Source organism: Rhodotorula graminis (assembly GCF_001329695.1).
Source record: "Rhodotorula graminis WP1 unplaced genomic scaffold RHOBAscaffold_2, whole genome shotgun sequence".
Classification (NCBI taxonomy): Eukaryota; Fungi; Basidiomycota; class Microbotryomycetes; order Sporidiobolales; family Sporidiobolaceae; genus Rhodotorula; species Rhodotorula graminis.
The window spans coordinates 982,478-998,324 of record NW_017264929.1 but is presented as its reverse complement, the minus strand read 5'-3'; the positions used below and the strand labels follow the sequence as shown (position 1 = coordinate 998,324).

At 67.9% G+C, this 15,847-nt stretch overlaps 6 protein-coding genes across 7 annotated transcripts; 3 read left to right on the top strand and 3 right to left on the bottom strand.

Moving 5' to 3' along the window:
* Window positions 1–523: 523 nt before the first annotated feature.
* RHOBADRAFT_41623 (uncharacterized protein) lies at window positions 524–1,554 on the top strand (the record flags this gene model as incomplete). The annotated part of the gene is made up of 5 exons (XM_018413920.1): window positions 524–543; window positions 646–717; window positions 790–889; window positions 972–1,215; window positions 1,298–1,554. The coding sequence occupies 5 exons, from the start codon at window positions 524–526 to the stop codon at window positions 1,552–1,554; spliced, it is 693 nt and encodes a 230-aa protein (XP_018273677.1).
* A 246-nt stretch (window positions 1,555–1,800) lies between these two features.
* RHOBADRAFT_51456 (uncharacterized protein) lies at window positions 1,801–3,244 on the bottom strand (the record flags this gene model as incomplete). The annotated part of the gene is made up of 7 exons (XM_018415849.1): window positions 1,801–2,022; window positions 2,098–2,117; window positions 2,193–2,395; window positions 2,486–2,691; window positions 2,758–2,859; window positions 2,926–3,080; window positions 3,154–3,244. 7 exons carry the CDS (start codon window positions 3,242–3,244, stop codon window positions 1,801–1,803), a joined length of 999 nt encoding a protein of 332 aa, XP_018273676.1.
* A 123-nt stretch (window positions 3,245–3,367) lies between these two features.
* RHOBADRAFT_51455 (uncharacterized protein) lies at window positions 3,368–5,041 on the top strand. Its single transcript, XM_018415848.1, has 7 exons — window positions 3,368–3,534; window positions 3,598–3,685; window positions 3,749–3,953; window positions 4,027–4,309; window positions 4,406–4,443; window positions 4,566–4,689; window positions 4,867–5,041. The coding sequence occupies exons 1-7, from the start codon at window positions 3,375–3,377 to the stop codon at window positions 4,971–4,973; spliced, it is 1,005 nt and encodes a 334-aa protein (XP_018273675.1). The 5' UTR covers window positions 3,368–3,374; the 3' UTR covers window positions 4,974–5,041.
* A 132-nt stretch (window positions 5,042–5,173) lies between these two features.
* On the bottom strand, window positions 5,174–7,071 carry RHOBADRAFT_41620 (uncharacterized protein; the record flags this gene model as incomplete). Its single annotated transcript, XM_018413919.1, has 4 exons — window positions 5,174–5,503; window positions 5,599–6,342; window positions 6,413–6,915; window positions 7,005–7,071. 4 exons carry the CDS (start codon window positions 7,069–7,071, stop codon window positions 5,174–5,176), a joined length of 1,644 nt encoding a protein of 547 aa, XP_018273674.1.
* Window positions 7,072–7,214: 143 nt separating this feature from the next.
* Window positions 7,215–12,019, top strand: RHOBADRAFT_41619 (uncharacterized protein; the record flags this gene model as incomplete). 2 transcript variants are annotated; one of them, XM_018413917.1, is made up of 16 exons in its annotated part: window positions 7,215–7,242; window positions 7,362–7,499; window positions 7,603–7,699; window positions 7,808–7,871; window positions 7,946–8,026; window positions 8,175–8,320; window positions 8,396–8,518; window positions 8,583–8,850; window positions 8,924–9,153; window positions 9,229–9,328; window positions 9,688–10,330; window positions 10,379–11,006; window positions 11,093–11,181; window positions 11,260–11,584; window positions 11,654–11,829; window positions 11,919–12,019. In XM_018413917.1, the coding sequence occupies 16 exons, from the start codon at window positions 7,215–7,217 to the stop codon at window positions 12,017–12,019; spliced, it is 3,237 nt and encodes a 1,078-aa protein (XP_018273672.1). The 2 variants fall into 2 exon arrangements, with proteins under 2 accessions (XP_018273672.1, XP_018273673.1); XM_018413918.1 differs by lacking the exons at window positions 7,215–7,242; window positions 7,362–7,499; window positions 7,603–7,699; ... (7 more) ...; window positions 11,654–11,829; window positions 11,919–12,019 and having other exon boundaries at window positions 10,162–10,330; window positions 11,260–11,438.
* Window positions 12,020–14,609: 2,590 nt separating this feature from the next.
* Window positions 14,610–15,766, bottom strand: RHOBADRAFT_51453 (uncharacterized protein; the record flags this gene model as incomplete). The annotated part of the gene is made up of 2 exons (XM_018415847.1): window positions 14,610–15,301; window positions 15,382–15,766. The coding sequence occupies 2 exons, from the start codon at window positions 15,764–15,766 to the stop codon at window positions 14,610–14,612; spliced, it is 1,077 nt and encodes a 358-aa protein (XP_018273671.1).
* Window positions 15,767–15,847: the final 81 nt, after the last annotated feature.

Sequence of the window (15,847 nt, the reverse complement as noted above, 5' to 3'; positions counted from 1 at the left end):
TCATCACACGGTCCTGTTGTGCACTCGTCACTGTAGTCCGGTATCGCATCAGGTCAAACTCGGCATCGTTGCAGCCCCCTCTCCCCTCGCGCGCACACGAGAGAACTTGAGAAGGTCCGAGAGCTCGGGCAAGTTTCCCCTTTTGCCCGGCCGCTTCGCCAAGCTCTCTGCCAGCAGGTTTGAGTCGGGTCGAGAGCTCGCACAAAAGAATGGGCAGTGCGCCGCTTCGCGAAAGCTTCGAAAGGGCGAGGCTCGAGCGACACCTCGTGCAACGGCGAGCGCCCGGGCCGCCTCGGCAGCTCTCAATTCGGCGATCTGCCCGACTCGCGCTTGGCCCTCCGCACCGCCCGCACCGACCCACCGCGGAGCACCTCGAGAAAGCGCGCGGGTCGTGTGCAGCTGTGGCGCTTTTTTCCCAGGCGGGCGAGGCAAAGGCAGCGAGCTTTGCCCCAACATTGAGAGAGCGCCGCTCTTGCTTGCTCCTCCTCCCCTTTGCACGCACCCGCTCCGTCGAAAGCCCGCCATGTACCTTCGCTGGCCTCGGTGAGTGCACGCACGCGCATCTCTCGACTCGGCCGCGAGCGCGCGACATTGACCTCGCCTCCTCCTTGACCTCTCCCCCCGTCCCCGCCTCTCGCTCTGCAGGATCACCGCCTTCGTGCTCACCACGGCCCTGTGCATCACCGAGATTGGACTCGCGGCGTGGACCCTCGCCGAGTACGTCCCCTCTCTCTCTCGACCGCGCCCGCACGAGCCGGCGAGTTGACCTCCCCCACGCGCCGCCAACAGCTCGCACGACAAGCAGGAGCTCGCGCGCAAGACGCTCCCGGGCGCGTCGCTCAACCTCGACGATGCGCTCGCGGTCGGCAAGGCGACGACGGCTGCGGCGGTCCGTCACCTCTCCCTCCCTCCTCGAGTCGGGAGAAGGAGGACCGGCGACGGCATAGCTGACCCACGATGCTCCCCTGCAGGCCGTCTCTGCCGTCGTGTGCCTCGTCATGCTCTTCTTTACCGTCTTCCGCCCTCGTCAGGCCGAGACGTTGACGTCGATCCGCCTCAAGGAGGGCGGGTTCGCCCTCATCCTCGTCTTCTTCCTCGGCGCCCTCATCCCGGCGACGTACTACACGGCGACGCGCTCGGGCATCATCAACGCGCCGGGCATCCCGCGCACCCTCATCGACCAGCTCGTCAAGGCGTCGGGCCAGGACCTTCGCTGTGCGTCCCGCTCTCTCCTTCTCTCCCCCTCTCTCTGCGTACGGCCTCGCTCACTCGACGCGACAAAACCCCACGCACGCAGACCGCAAGCAGAAGACGATCCTGTCGTACGTCATCGTCGGCTGGATCGCGTTCCTGTTCACGGCCATCTCGCTCGTGCTCGTCTCGATCGCGGCGCGCAAGACGCTCAAGCACGGCGTCGACAGCAACGGCCCGCTCGTCGCGCACGAGACCAAGCACACGACGCACCAGGACTCGGCTGCCGCGAGCACGGTCGCCGAGAGCCGCCGCCCGAGCGTCGCGCACGAGAAGGCGGGCGAGCTCCAGGCGAGCGTTTGAGCCTCTCGCGCTCTGGCTCTCGCGCGCTCTCTCTCTCTCTCTTTCTCGGTCCTGTCCCTCTCCTGCCACTATTCCCTACTTTCGTCCAGCACCCCTTAATCCCGTTCGTCTCCCTCGTCCTCGTCCTCGAAGCCGTAGACGCTCGCACCCCCCTCTCGCTCGAGTAGATCTCTCTCTCTAGAAGCCGTACCTCGCGCCGCATAGACGTCCACAGTCCTGCTCAATACATACTCTATCCACCTCTCTCTACGCGCCTCCTGCCGCCACCGCCTCCGAGAGCAACCCATAGAGCTTGTGCTCGGTCCCGAGCGCGAACGTGAAGGTCCGGCGCGCAAAGTAGGCCTGGAGCGGCTCGGGCCCGCCGGCCGTGCCGGCCTCGAGCTCGAGCGCGAGCGCGTCGATGACGTCGTCGAGGAGGTGCGCTTGGCCGACCGTGATGCCCGAGAAGGACATGTAGGAGAGGTGGACCTGCGTGCGCGGCGAAGGGGGAGGGGGTCAGTGCTGCAGCCGCAGAGTGGAGAGAGGCAGGAGAGGTGGGCGCACGACGTGGACGTGGAAGTGATCTGTACCGCGAAAGGGGTACCGTGAGCTAGTTCGCGAGGAGAGAGCGAGAGAGAGAGGGGGAGACGAGGACGCACAGTAAGTCGGCTGGTAGTGCACGAAGAAGCGCAGCTCGCCCTTGTCGATCCCGTATCGCTCGACAGCGACGCGCTCGCTCTCGGCGCGAATCTTGCGCAGCAAGGGAAGGTGCTGCGGCCGCAGGTCGCGCAGAGAGCGGATCGTGCGATCCTGCGACAGGACGAGGAGGTAGAGCGCCGACATGGTCTTCTGGTCCCACTTGCTGCGACGGGGCAGGAGGAGGCTTCAGCTCGAGGTCGTGGAGGAGGGAACACGAGGACCTCGAAGAGAGGGAGAGAGAGCGAGGACGAACAGGTCGGGTGTGAGGACAAAGCCCGTTTCAGGGTCGTCGTCGCGGTACAGGACGTTGTCGGCCTCGGCCACGCCGTCGAGGATGTTGTACACCCACCCGACAGTCGACAAGGGGAGGCTGTCCATGTAGGGCTTGACGACGCGCTCGTACAGGTCGGGCGTCTCGCGGACCAGCCGCGACTCCTGGACACTGTACTTCTTGACGTGCTGCGCGCAGGTGTCCGAGGTCGGCTCGACGTCGCAGAGGAGGAGGAGGAGAGGAGAGGGACGGACCTTGTCGGTGGCAGGGCAGATGGACGAGAGCTGGACATCGGCAGTCGAGCGGCCGGGAGCGAACCACGCGAGCGAGGTCGAGTAGACGTCGTTGGTCGTCACCTGCAGGGGCCGGCACGGTCAGCTACTGCTACGCGAGCGAGAGGGAGAGAGAGCGCGAGGACGCACCGTTTGCAGCTGCTGCCAGACGTCTCTCGCCGCGAGCGACGAGGCCTCGCCCGGGGCGAAAGGCGTCTTCTCGACCTTGAGGATGCACGGCACGCGGTCTTGCGTGCTGTCGGGCACTGCGGTACCGAGCAGGTAGGCCACGATGGCGCGCGAGTCTGCAGGGGAGAGGTTGAGCTCTGTGTTCGCTCGCGACTGATGAAGAAGTGGGGAGGACGAGAGGCGACTCACCCTCGCTCAGGACGCGGTCGAACTCGAAGCTGGACAGGAGGTGCTCTGCCGACGAGAAGCTGGGCGCGGCAGGCGAGGCAGCAGGTGCCATGGCGCACAAGTCGGCCGCGAGCGGGCGAGACGACGCCGAGGAGGAGCCGACGAGCTCTCTCTCGCTCTCCCACCTCGCTCGCTGGACCTTGCTCCGCGCGGAACCTGCTCCGATTGTACTTCGCTCCGACATGGCTCCACCGCAAGCGGTCCCCGTCATCGACATCTCGCAGCTCGACGACCCGCACTCGCTCGCCGACGCCATAAAGGACACGCTCGCCTCGACCGGCTTCCTCTTTGTGACGGGCCATGGCCTCGAGCACCAGGCCGAGCGCATGTTCGACATCTCGGGTCCGTCCCTTCCAGCGACTCGAGTCGTGGCGACCTCACTGACCCCTCCTCCCGCTCATGCAGAGCGCTTCTTCCGCGACGAGACCGACGACGAGAAGCTGCGGTGCGCCTACAGCGAGAACAAGGGCTACACAAGATTCTCCCAGGAGGTGTACGTCCCCTCCCTCATTCTCCTCTCCCCGTCCCGGCCCGCTGACCCTCGCTCGCGGCGCAGGCTCGACCCGACTCGGCCAGCTCCCGACCTCAAGGAGGGCTTCAACACGGCGCACATCCAGCTCGGCGAGAACGGCAACCCGCCCGTACCGTCACAGCCTCTGCCCAACCTGCTACAGCAGCACGCCGCCGAGCTCGCCGCGTTCCAGCACGCGTGCTTCTCGATCTGCCAACGCCTGCTCCAGGCGTTCGCCGTCGCGCTCGACGTGAGTCCCGTCCACTTCCCTCGGCCTTCCTGCGCCCCGCGAGGCGTTACTGACCCCCCTATCCTCGCCGCAGCTGCCCGTCGACTTCTTCACCTCGCAGCATCACGCGGGCCCCGACTCGCGCTCGATCCTGCGCTTCCTCCACTACCCAGCCATCCCCGCCGGCGCCACCGTCGACCCGAACCGCGCCGGCGCCCACACCGACTACGGCTCGTTGACGTGCCTGTTCCAGCGCGAGGACGGCGGCGAGGGCCTCCAGATCTTGCCCAGCACCGAGCCGCTCGAGGGTGGGCGGTGGAGGGACGTCGGCATGGTGCGAGGGGCCATGCTCGTCAATGTCGGAGACGCCATCGAGCGTGAGTCGCTACGCTCGCGCGCCTCGCTGTGGGCGCACCCGCCCTTTCCACATTTTCGACGAGACTGACCCTCTCTTTGCGACGGTCGCGCCACAGTCTGGTCGGGCGCCAACTTCAAGTCGACCCTGCATCGTGTGCGTCCCCCCTTTCCTCGTCCTCCTGCGGGTCCTTTCGACATCTCTCGAGGCAGTCTCGCCCGCCGCGGACTGACCCTTTCTCGCCCTCCCTCCTCGTCCTCCCGCTCTCGCCGCCACAGGTCGTCCTCCCGACCCCGCTCCCGCCCACCGGCGTCCCCGAGCGCTTCTCGATCGCGTGGTTCAACCAGCCCTCGCCCCAAGCCTCGCTCCGGACCTGCGTCCCCGTGTCGACCATCTCGCCCGGTGAGCCTCATCTCTATTCTCTCCCTCTCTCTCTCCCTCTCTCTCTCTCTCTCTCCCTCTCCCTCTCCCTCTCTCTCTCCCTCTCTCTCTCCCTCTCTCTCTCCCTCTCTCTCTCCCTCTCGCTCTCCCCGAGCCCGAGAAAGCACGACCCTCCTGACGGCCCGAGACGACCCGCAGAGGACCGCGAGCGCATGGCGCGCAAGGGCGTCGAGCCGGGCAAGGACGTGACAGCCGACGCGCATCTCGAGGCGCGGCTTAAGAGCACCTACAAGCTCGCCAAGTAGAGCTGGGCGCGAGAGACGGGAGATGGACAGAGGGCGTAGCGTGACGCTGCATGGGTTTTTCGTCCGGTACGGGTTCGGCGGCGAGGCTCGAGCTGCAGGACGAGGAGAGGGTCGCTCGCTGGGGGCGCTTTCTCTCGCTCACGCTCTCGCATCTCGCGAACAGGTCCACGTCAAGCGTTTCTCACCTTCTCAGCGTCGAGCTACACCTCCTCGACCTCGTCGTCGTCCTCCCAGATCGCGAACCCGTCCTCGTCCTGCCGCGCACGGTCCCCTCCCCCTCCCTCGCTCGCCGTCGGCTCCTCCTCCTCGTCCCTCCTCCCGCGCCCCTCGGCGCCGTCGGCTCCTCCCTCGTCCCGCGCCGCCCGCCCCGCGTCCCGTGCCTCCCCCTCCCACTCGCCCTCGCGCGTCGTCGGCCCGTCCTCCTGCGCCCCCTCGAGCGCCGCCCGCGCTCCTCCTCGGCCCACCTGCTGCAGCGCCGCCTCGCGCTCGAGCCGCGCGGCGTACCGTGCGCGCCCGGGCGTCGGGTCCGGCTGTGGGCTCAGTTCGAGCGCGTGAGCGGGCCGCCATGGGTACCGAGAGAGAGAGAGAGAGAGAGAGAGAGAGAGAGAGGGAGCGAGGGACGCACGGCGATGAGGGTCGGCGGACGAGGGCGTGGGCGAGGGCGCCAGAAATCGGCGGACGACATGGGCGTGTCGTCGAGGGCGAGGTCGAGGTCGTCGTCGAGGAGGAGCGTGTCGAGGGACGGTGCGGGCGAGAGTGGCGGTGAGAGCGGGCCGAGCGCGGGCCGAGCCGGCGGCGGCGTGGACGAGGCGAGATAGTGCCGAGTCGAGGGCTGCTGCGGGTCGTCGACGAGGTGCGCGAGGTTGGAGATGGGCTGGCCGAAGATGGTGCTGGGCGCGGCGGGTCGCTCGGCGAGGGGCGAGGCAAGGAGGGGCGGGTGCGAGAAGGGCGGGCGGCTCGGCACGGAGGTACGGTCGTACTGCGCCGTCGGGGTCGAGTCGAGGAAGTGGTGGTAGTCGCGCTGCATCTGGGCCTCGTACAGCGAGCCGAGAGGATGAGGGCGAGGAGGTGGCGACGAGGCGAGAGAGGCGGTCGGGGCGAGGCGGCCGTCGGTCGAGAAGGGCAGAGCGAGCCAGTTGCTCGCGCTCAGTTGAGGTGAGGACGATAGACCGAGAGAGTCGAAGGCGGGCTCGTAGAGGCCGTGGCGCACGTCGCGAACGAGGTCGGGCGGGAACAAGTCGAGTCGGTCGGTCGAGGTCGAGAGCGGGGCGTGAGGTGGCGCCTGCGAGGCGTCGTGAGCGCGAGACGAAGCGAGAAGTCGGCTGCTGAGCCAGTCGGGCGGCGGCGAGGCGGGTAGTCGCGGCGAGTCCTGCGAGAGGGAGGCGTGAGCGGTGAAAAAAAGGTCGAACGGTGGCGAGAAAGTGAACGATCCGGCGCACTGGCTGCTCGCGGAGGAAGGAGGGAATCTGCATCGTGCCCTCGAGCGTCTCGACAGAATGCGGCGGCGCTGTCGACCTCGTGACGATTCTCGTCGCGCCCGAACGATGCGAGACGACGCGGTTGAGGACGACCGGCGCCGGGTACCCGCTCGCCGCATCGTTGCCCGCCGCTCTCTCGCCGATGCTGCCCGGTCGAAGCGTGAGGCGCGGCGGCAGAGAGCGCCTGCGCTTGGCGTGCGGCTGCTCGTGCGCGTCCTCGTCCTGCTCCTCCTCGACCTGGCGGCGGCGAACGCGGGTGGGCCGGGTCGACGCCTCGCTCGCGCTGTGGACGGTGCGCGGGATCGTCTTGCGCGTGATGCCGATGCTCGAGCCTGCGTCTCGAGGCGTCGAGTGGGCGAGCGAGCTCATCTGGCGCGTGAGGCGGTCGAGGCGCGAGTTGAGCGAGGCGGGGCCTGGGTGCCGAGGAGCGTCGGCCGGGCCGAGGGGCTGTGCCGAGTACTGGGCTGCACGAGAGCTGCATTAGCGCCACGCTGGACGCCTGACGCTTGACGACGAGGGCCGTCTCGCCGCGAGGTGGGGAGAGGCGACGCACTGCTCGCGTAGCCCGAGTCCGAGTGCGCAGAAGCGACGCCGTGGAGCGTGTCGAGGTCGTGCTCCATCTCAGGCAGGCAGCTGGGCTCTACCAAGCTGGACAAGAGCAGAACGAGAGGTGCGAGCGAAAGAGGCGGTGCCCGGCTAGGGGGACCTCCTCTTACTCCTCGTCCACTCACCCAAACACCGGGGAGACTGCATCTGCACCTTCATGCGCGAGCTCGTCACCCTCCAAGTCGGTGCGTCCTCCTCCCACGCCCGCTCGTCGCCCCCTCACCCCTCTCCTCGTCCTCAGCTCCTCCCCCGACGTGACCTCCCCTCTCGCAACCACCGCTGACCCAAGTGCCCGTGCGCGCAGGCCAGGCCGGCAACCAAGTCGCCACCTCGTTCTGGGAGACCGTCCTGAAGGAACACGGCCTCTCGAACGACGGCCAGCTCGACCCGACCGCGACCCACCTCCAGACCGACCGTCTCGACGTCTTCTTTGCCGAGGCCGGTCCGTCCCCTTTCGCTCAAGGTCTTCCACCGTCTTGCGCGCACCCTGTCGCAGTGGGTCAGGTCCGAGAGAGCTGACCTCGCCGCCCTCCTCCGCCTCGCAGCCAAGCACAAGTACGTCCCGCGTGGCCTGCAGATCGACCTCGAGCCCGCAACGCTCGACGCCGTCAAGGCGAGCAAGCTCGGCGGCCTGTTCCGCCCGTGAGTCCCTCCCGTCCTTCTCCTCGAGCCGGACAGTGGACCTCCTCGCTCCCCGACTCGACCCCTTTGTTCTCGCAAAGAGCTCACCCTCCGTCTCGCTCGTCGCAGGTCCGGCTTCATCAATGGCTCGTCGGGAGCTGGCAACAACTGGGCAAAGGGCTACTACACCGAGGTGCGTCCTTGCTCCCCCCTGCTCAGGGCGCTGTCGCCCGAACGCCGGCTCACCTCTTTGCTCCTCGGACACAGGGCGCCGAGCTCGTCGAGTCGATCATGGACCAGCTGCACCACGAGACCGAGGCGTGCGACAGCCTGCAGGGGTTCCAGATGGTGCACTCGGTCGGTGGCGGGACTGGGTCGGGCCTCGGGACGCTCATCCTCAGCAAGATCCGCGAGGAGGCGAGTCGCTGCGGCCTCCTCTCCCTGTCTCTCTGTACCTCCTGACCCGACGTCCTACTGACCCTCGAGCGCCCCGCAGTTCCCGGACCGCATGCTCGCGACGTACTCGGTCCTGCCGTCGCCCAAAGTGTCCGAGACGGTCGTCGAGCCGTACAACGCCATCCTGTCGTACCACCAGCTCATCGAGAACGCCGACCTGGTGTTTGCGTTCGACAACGAGGCCCTGTGCGTCCCCTTCTCCCTCGCTTCCTCGTCGAAGCAGCGGAGCGAGACTGACCCTCGTGTGGCGCCCGCTCGCAGGTACGACATCCTCGGGCGGACGCTCAAGGTGTCGAACCCAACGTACCCGCAGCTCAACGGCCTCATCGCCAAGGTCATGAGCGGTATCACGACGCCGTTGCGCTTCCCCGGCCAGCTCAACTCGTGCGTCCACCTGCACGCCCCTCTCTCCCCGACCGTCTCTGACTCTCTCCCTCTCCCACTTCAGCGACCTGCGCAAGTTGGCGACCAACATGGTGCCCTTCCCGCGCCTGCACTTCCTCACGACGTCGTACGCGCCGCTCGTCTCGCCGGCCGGCGCGACCTTCAACAAGCTCTCGGTCGCCGACCTGACGCAGCAGCTGCTCGACCCGAGCCACATGATGGCGGCGAGCGACGTGCGCGATGGCAAGTTCCTCACGGCGGCGGCCTACTTCCGCGGCGAGAACGTGTCGAGCGCGGCGGTCGAGGAGGCCATGACGGGCGTGCAGCAGAAGGTGCGTCTCCCCTTCTCTCTCCCTCGTCCTCTTCTCGAGCCCAAGCGCCTCCCTGACTCGCCTCGCCCCGCAGAACGCGTCGTACTTTGTCGAGTGGATCCCGCACGCCGTCCAGACGGCCCTCACGTCGGTCCCCTCGCGCGACTCGCCCCTGTCGGCCACGTTTGTCTCGAACAGCACGTCGGTGCAAGGGCTCCTCCGTCGCACGCACGCCCAGTTTGCGAGCCTTTTCCGGAGGAAGGCGTTCCTTCACTGGTACACAGGCGAGGGCATGGACGAGCTCGAGTTCACCGAGGCAGAGTCGTGCGTACCGCGACCGTTCCCTCTCTCTCTCTCTCTCTTTCGCGGAACTGACTGACACGGTCACCGTGCGCACAGGAACGTCATCGACCTCGTCGCCGAGTACCAGCAGTACCAGGAGGCCGGGATCGACGACGACGAGGAGGACGAGGTCGGGCTCGAGTACGAGGAGTCGGCCGTGCCCTGACCTCGCCTCACTCGTCTGCTTTTTTCTACTTTACCCAGTCGCCCTAGTTACCATTTCGCATTTGCAACGCACCCACTCGTTTTTGTCGTTACGTTGCCGCGAGAGAGGGAGAGACGCGCCCCCGGATCTCGAGAGGAGAGGGATGCGAGCGCGAGGACGAGAGCTCGCCGTCCTTGCTCTGCGCTCGCTTGCACCTGTCGCCTGCCGCACCTTGTGAGTCGAGTAACCCCACCCAGCAGCAGCACGCGCTCTCGCCGTGCCCCAGAGCCCGCCTCGTCTTCATCAGCCCCTGCTCCCTCCCCTCCCCCTCCTCCCTCTCTCGCTGACTCTCCCCACCTCGTCGACTACAGCGGCACCACCACCACCACCACCAGCAGCACCCTCGGCACATGTACAACCGCAACTCGCGCCAGACGGGCGCAAACGAGGCGCCCCTCCCGCCCGTTCGTCGCTGGGGCGGCGCAGACGGCGGCGGCGGCGGCGGCGGGCCTCCCCCTCCTCCTCCTCCTCACGGCGGTGGCGGCATGCGCGACGGCTACGGCGGCGGCGGGTACGGCAACGGCGGCGGGGGCGGTGGGGGTGGATACGGGCGCGACGACCGCGGCCCGCCGCCGCGCGACGACTTTCGGAGCGGGCCTGCGCCGGGAGGGTACGGCATGAGGGACGAGAGGGGCTACGAGGGCAGTGGTGGCGGTGGCGGCGGGTACGACGACCGAGGGCGGCCGAGGAGCCGGTTCGACGAGCGGCCCATGCCGTCGTCGCCTTACGGCGGCGGCAGCTCGGCACCTGCTCCTCCTCCTCCTGCGTCGGCGGGCCTCCCGCCCATGCCCGCCGCGCACGGCAGCGAGTCGCCCGCTGCGCCGACCGGCGAGCGCAAGCGCAAGAGCCGGTGGGGCGACAAGAGCGAGGACTCGGCCATGCCGGTCGCCATCACGGGCGGCGTTCAGGAGCGCGACCTGGAGACTTATGCCGGCGCGTCCTCCTCTTTCCCCTGTTCTCTCTTTCACGGGATCCTGTCACTGACATGAGGTGGACCCGCAGTGCAACTTCGCCTCGACGAGATCCAGCGCGCGCTCCGCACGGGCCAGGTCGTCCCGCCCGACGGCCAGCGCTCGCCCTCGCCGCCGCCAACGTACGACGGCCACGGTCGTCGCACCAACACGCGCGAGGTGCGGTACCGCAAGCGCCTCGAGGACGAGCGCATGCGCCTCGTCGACCGCCAGATCAAGCTCGACCCCAACTTTCGCCCGCCGGCCGAGTACATCATGGCCAAGCGCCAGTCGAGCGGTCGCCCGCAGGACAAGGTCTACATCCCCGTCAAGGAGTTCCCCGAGATCAACTTCTTCGGCCTGCTCGTCGGCCCGCGCGGCAACTCGCTCAAGAAGATGGAGCGCGAGTCGGGCGCGCGCATCTCGATCCGCGGCAAAGGGTCGGTCAAGGAGGGCAAAGGTCGTCCGGGCCACCGCGAGGAGGACGAGAACGACGAGCTGCACTGCCTCATCTCGGCCGACACCGAGGAGAAGGTGCAGGGCTGCGTCAAGCTCATCAACTCGGTGATCGAGACGGCCGCGTCGGTTCCCGAGGGCCAGAACGACCACAAGCGCAACCAGCTGCGCGAGCTCGCGGCGCTCAACGGCACCCTGCGCGACGACGAGAACCAGGTCTGCCAGTGCGTCGACCTCTTTCTCCTCCTCCTTCTGTCTGCTTTTCGCGCCTCGACGACGTGCTCACCCGCTCTCCTCCTCTCGTGCGCAGGAACTGCGGCGGTCTCGGTCACCGCAAGTACGACTGCCCCGAGCAGAAGAACTGGAGCGCCAACATCATCTGCCGCATCTGCGGAGGAGGTGCGTCCTCGTCTTTCCCTCTCTCTCTCTCTCTCCCTCTCGCGCACGCCTTTTGACGCTCCTCCCGCCTCGATACAGCCGGCCACATGGCTCGCGACTGCACGCAGCGTCGCGGTCCCGGCTTTGGCGGGCCCGGCGGCGGCCCTCCCGGTTTCCCGCCTGTGCCCGGCCCCGACGGCGGCCCGCCCTCGGTCGCGCAGCAGTTCGACTCGGAGTACGCGTCGCTCATGGCCGAGCTCGGCGAGACGACGGCGGCGCCGCCCATGTCGGGACCTGGTGGCGGCGGCGCCGGCGGTGGACCTGGTGGGCCGGGCCCGATGATGGGCGGCGCGCAGGGCATGCAGCAGGAGCCGCGCGACGAGCAGGGCAACAAGATCCCGCCTTGGCGCATCCCGTCCAACTGGTGCGTCTCCCTCCCTCTCTCTTTCCCTCTTGCGCGCGCCGTCACTGACTGGCTCGCCGCCGCCCGCAGGAACCCGCCGATGAACATGCAGTTCAACCGCGGCCCTCCCCCTCCTCCTGGGCAGCGCCCTCCTCCTCCGCCGCCTCCCGCTCCTTACGGCGGCGGTCCTCCCGGCCAGCAGATGGGCGGCGCCGGATACGGCGGGTACCCGCAGGGCAACTACGGCGGCGGCGGTGGCGCGCCTTGTGCGTCCCTCTCTCTCTTCTTCTCTCGTCGCGCTTGCCCTCGTCGTCAAGCGCCCGTCACTGACTTTCTCTCTCCTCCTCTCGCACAGACGGCGGTGGCGGGTACCAGCAGCGTGGACCGCCGCAAGGCTACGGCGGCGGAGGAGGACCGCCTCCTGGGTACGGCGGCGGCGGCGGCCCCGGCTACTGATCTAGTCCCCCTTCCTTCTCCTCCCCACCCTCTTCCTCCCCTCGTGTACTCGTCCTCTCGATCGCCTACTAACCTCAAAACTGACCTATTCCCGGATCCCTTGTGTACCCCTCGTCGTCGTCCCCTTCCTCGTTCTCCCCCTCACTAACCCTCGACGCAATGACCTGTTCTCACTCTCGCGCGGTTCGGCCCGTCGTCTCGGGAGGTGTCGAAAGCGTGGCGGTCTTCCTGCGTCCGTCGGCGCTCAGAGAGAGGAAGCGCGAGCTCGCCGGTGGAGCGCCCTCGTCGACCTTGAGCGGGCGAGAGCGCGAGCAAGCAGTGCAGCCCAGCGAGAGAAGGGCAAGCAGGCGCCAGCGAGCGTGTCTCGCGACGCTCTCGCTGCTGCTCGGCGACGCCGTGTGAGGGCCCGACTGAGGAGGAGCAGCACGAGGTCCATGCGAGCCAAGTTGCAGCTTGAGAAGGTCGCCGCTTGCAAGGAGCGCAGCGGCGCTGCCACTGTGGCCTCGTCGGCTCGAGCTGTGCGGCCCGACTCGTTCGACAATGACTCGAAGAGACCGAGAGACGCCGCGCTGTCGTTCTCGACGACGAGTGGTCGACGCGGACAGGTGCACGAGACGCTCGAAGCTTTGCCTCGCTCGCGAGCTCTCCAAGCTCTCCAAGAGCACGTTCTGCCGCGAGGGGAAGCACGACGATGCACAAGGAGATGAGAAAGGGAGCTACAACGACCCGCCGCTGCTCAACGCTCCAGCCCACGCGCCGCCCTCAGCTCCCTCACGTACCGCCTGAACGCGGGCGAGAAGCGCTCGCCGTCGGCCTGCTCGTCGTCCCACAAGATGCGCACGCCCTTCTCGACGCAGAGCGCCTCGACGGTGCGCATGCGTTGCGCAACGAGCGGCGTCGGTTCGATGATGCGGCGGCGCAGGATCGGCGGGAGGATGAGGAGACGAGGCGTGGTCGAGGAGGGCAAGGGAGGGGTGAGTTGGAGCCGCTTGGCGAGGGACGAAAGGGTGGTCTAGGCGGTGGTGGGATCGCGGAAGATGAAGGGGACGCAGAGGGTGTGGAAGGAAAGAGGTTCAGGCGGACCGAATCCGGAATGGAACATGACGACGGGGGAACGTGCGTCTTGCGCCAGCTCATAGTCGACCGGGGTCGACAGGGTGTCGGCCTGCAGGACGTCGAGCTGACCGAGGAAGTCGGGCGACACCACTTTGTCGAGCCTGATGGTCCGAGAGAGAGGGCCGCCGACCAGGTCGACAAGGTGGACCTCGCGCAGGTGAGGAAGATGTACGGCTTGCAGCTGCTGCTGGACCCATGCCGAACTTGTGGAGACCCGGTGCAGGCAGAGCTCCTCGAGGGCCGGGAAGGTAGCGCACGGGCCCTCGAGCAGCTCGGCCTCGTTGACGTGAAGCCGGCGCAGGTCTGCAGAACGGCACAGTCGTTAGGTCTCGGGACTGAAGATCGTGAGAGGCAAGGCAGGACGTACTGCGGTACTGGCTGAGGAGCGCAAAGTCCAGGTGCGGCAAGGAGCCGATGCGGATCTCGACGACCTCGGGCAGGACCGAGGTTAGCCTGGCGACGGCCTGGTCGCCTGAGAGCGTCGTCGAGGTCACGACCGTGAAGAACTTGGTGTTTCGCCCGAGGGTGCACGGCGCAGCCGCGACAAGTAGCTCAAACTGCTCGCGCGTCCAGATGGTGACTTGGCGCCACAGCCTTGGCTGGGCAAGGCTGCACAGCCTGCGCGACGAGAGGCAGACGTTGCGGAGCGTCTCCTGCCTGGCGTAGTACTCGTAGTACCCGTGCGCCGGCGCAGCGAGCTCGTCGAGGATCATGACGAGGACGTCGTCGATGAGGCGGTCCGACATGATGAGGACGCTGTGAGTGCGAGCGAGGTCAGTATCGGCGACTCGCAGAGACAGAGAGAAGCGAGCAGGACGCACCGAAGATTCAGATGAGGGCGACGAGCCGACGAGAAGCAAGACGAATGAGGATGGGCGACGAGCGACGACCGGCGAGGACGGAGGACACTGTGGAGGCGAGCGAGGTCAGTACCGAGCCTGCAGATCGAGAGAGAGGGCAGAGCAGGACGTACCGAGATGATGATGAACAAGGCTGGTCGACGTCGGGAGGACGAGGAGCGACGACGAACGAAAACCGAGGAGAACTCTGCGAGGACGGGGTGGGTCAGTACCAGAGAGACGCACAGAAGGAGAGAGAAGAGAGTAGGACGCACCGACGCTGAAGATGGACAAGGCCCATCGACGAAAAGTGAAGCGAAGGAGGAAGAGGGACGACGAGGGAACGACGAGCGACGAGCGACGGCGGCGAGCGGCCTGCTCGTCGGTAAGTCCGGCAGGAAGGCTCGAGCGTGTGTCTTGGAAGCGTGCGTCGGCTCGATCGGGGCGGCGCCGGCCTGAGCAGCAAGCGAGAGGCTCGAGCGAGCAGGCGAGCGCACGGACCCACTCTCGCGCTCTCCCTCTCCCCTCCCGCTCGGACCCTCTCGCGAGCCGCTCCCTCGCCGCGACGCCTGCACGACCATAGACGATGCACCGACGCACCGCGCTACACCGGCCTTTCGCTGCCGCCTCGCCGCTCACTCTCCCTCGAGCGCCCTCGCAGCCCGCAGCTCCCTCGCGTGCCGCCGGAACTCGGGCGACACGAGCTCGCCCTCGGGCAAGTCCTCGGTCCACTCGACGACGACGCGCTTCTCTGCGAACAGCGCCTCGAGCGCCGCGAGATGCGGCGCGACGCTCGGCTCGGCGGCGGCAAGGGTGCGGAGCGCGAGGGGGAGGAGGACGAGGTACGGCGGGTCGCGCATGTGGCGGATCGGGACGAGGCGGGTCGAGGCGGCGAGCTTGGCGAGCGTGTCGGTCGCGGTGCGGGCGTCCTTGAAGCGCGCGGGCTGCGAGATCGAGTGGCGCGGGAGCGGTCGGGGCGGGCCGGTGGCGGCGGCGGGAGGGCCAAAGACGAGGACGGGCGGCGCGAGGCTCTGCGCGAGGTCGCTCGTCGGGTCGATCGACGCCGAGTCGGTCTGGACGAGGTCGAGTTGCGGGAGGAGGTCGGGCGGGACGACGTCGGCGAGCTGGACGGTCGTCGGCGAGGTCATGTCCTTGACCTGGACGAGGTGCAGCTCGCGCAGGCGAGGCACACGTGCTGGTAGCAGCTGTGCATGTAGCTCGCGCGTCGTGCACCAGATTTGGCGAACGCAGAGCTCCTCAAGGACCGGCAACGTCGCGAGGGCGTCGCGAGGCAGGTGGGCGAGTCCGAGATGGAGACGACGCAGGTCTGCGAGAGCGGGCGAGCAGTCAGAGAGGTTCGTGGGTCGTCGGGGGAACCTGAGAGAGGGAGAGAGAGGCTCGACGCACGGGCAAAAGGCTCGAGCAAGCACAGTTTGAAACTGACGAGGGGCGCCGACGTGAGGTGCAAGTCGACGACCTCGGGCAACAGGTCCGACACGCCGACAGCGTCGGCGAGGTCGAGGATGACCGAGCCGACGACCGTGTAGGACCGCGTGTGACGACCGAGTACGACGGCCAGCAGCGACGCCGGGAGGCAGTTGAGGTGTCGGGGCGAGCGGACGGCGACCTGGCGCCACAGGAGCGGCCTCGCGAGGTGACGGAGCCGGCGGGACGCGAGGCACACGTTGCGCAGGGGGTTCTGGCGGTCGCGGTACGACTCGGGCGTGTGCGCGGGGTGGGCGAGCTGCTCGAGGATGAGGAGGACGACGTCGTCGGGCAGGTTGGCGGCCATGGCTCGGCGCGCTCGGGTGGTGACGGCGTGGGCTGGGGCTGATGTGCTGGTCGGGTTCGAGGTGGCTGTCGCGCAGGTGTG

Excerpts from the sequence above, each read along its gene's own strand:
- RHOBADRAFT_51455 (XM_018415848.1), top strand. The coding sequence starts at position 3,375 with ATGGCTCCACCGCAAGCGGTCCCCGTCATCGACATCTCGCAGCTCGAC. Across the intron at positions 3,535-3,597 it reads GCGCATGTTCGACATCTCGG|AGCGCTTCTTCCGCGACGAG; the intron begins GTCCGTCCCTTC and ends CCGCTCATGCAG. Across the intron at positions 4,444-4,565 it reads TCAAGTCGACCCTGCATCGT|GTCGTCCTCCCGACCCCGCT; the intron begins GTGCGTCCCCCC and ends TCGCCGCCACAG.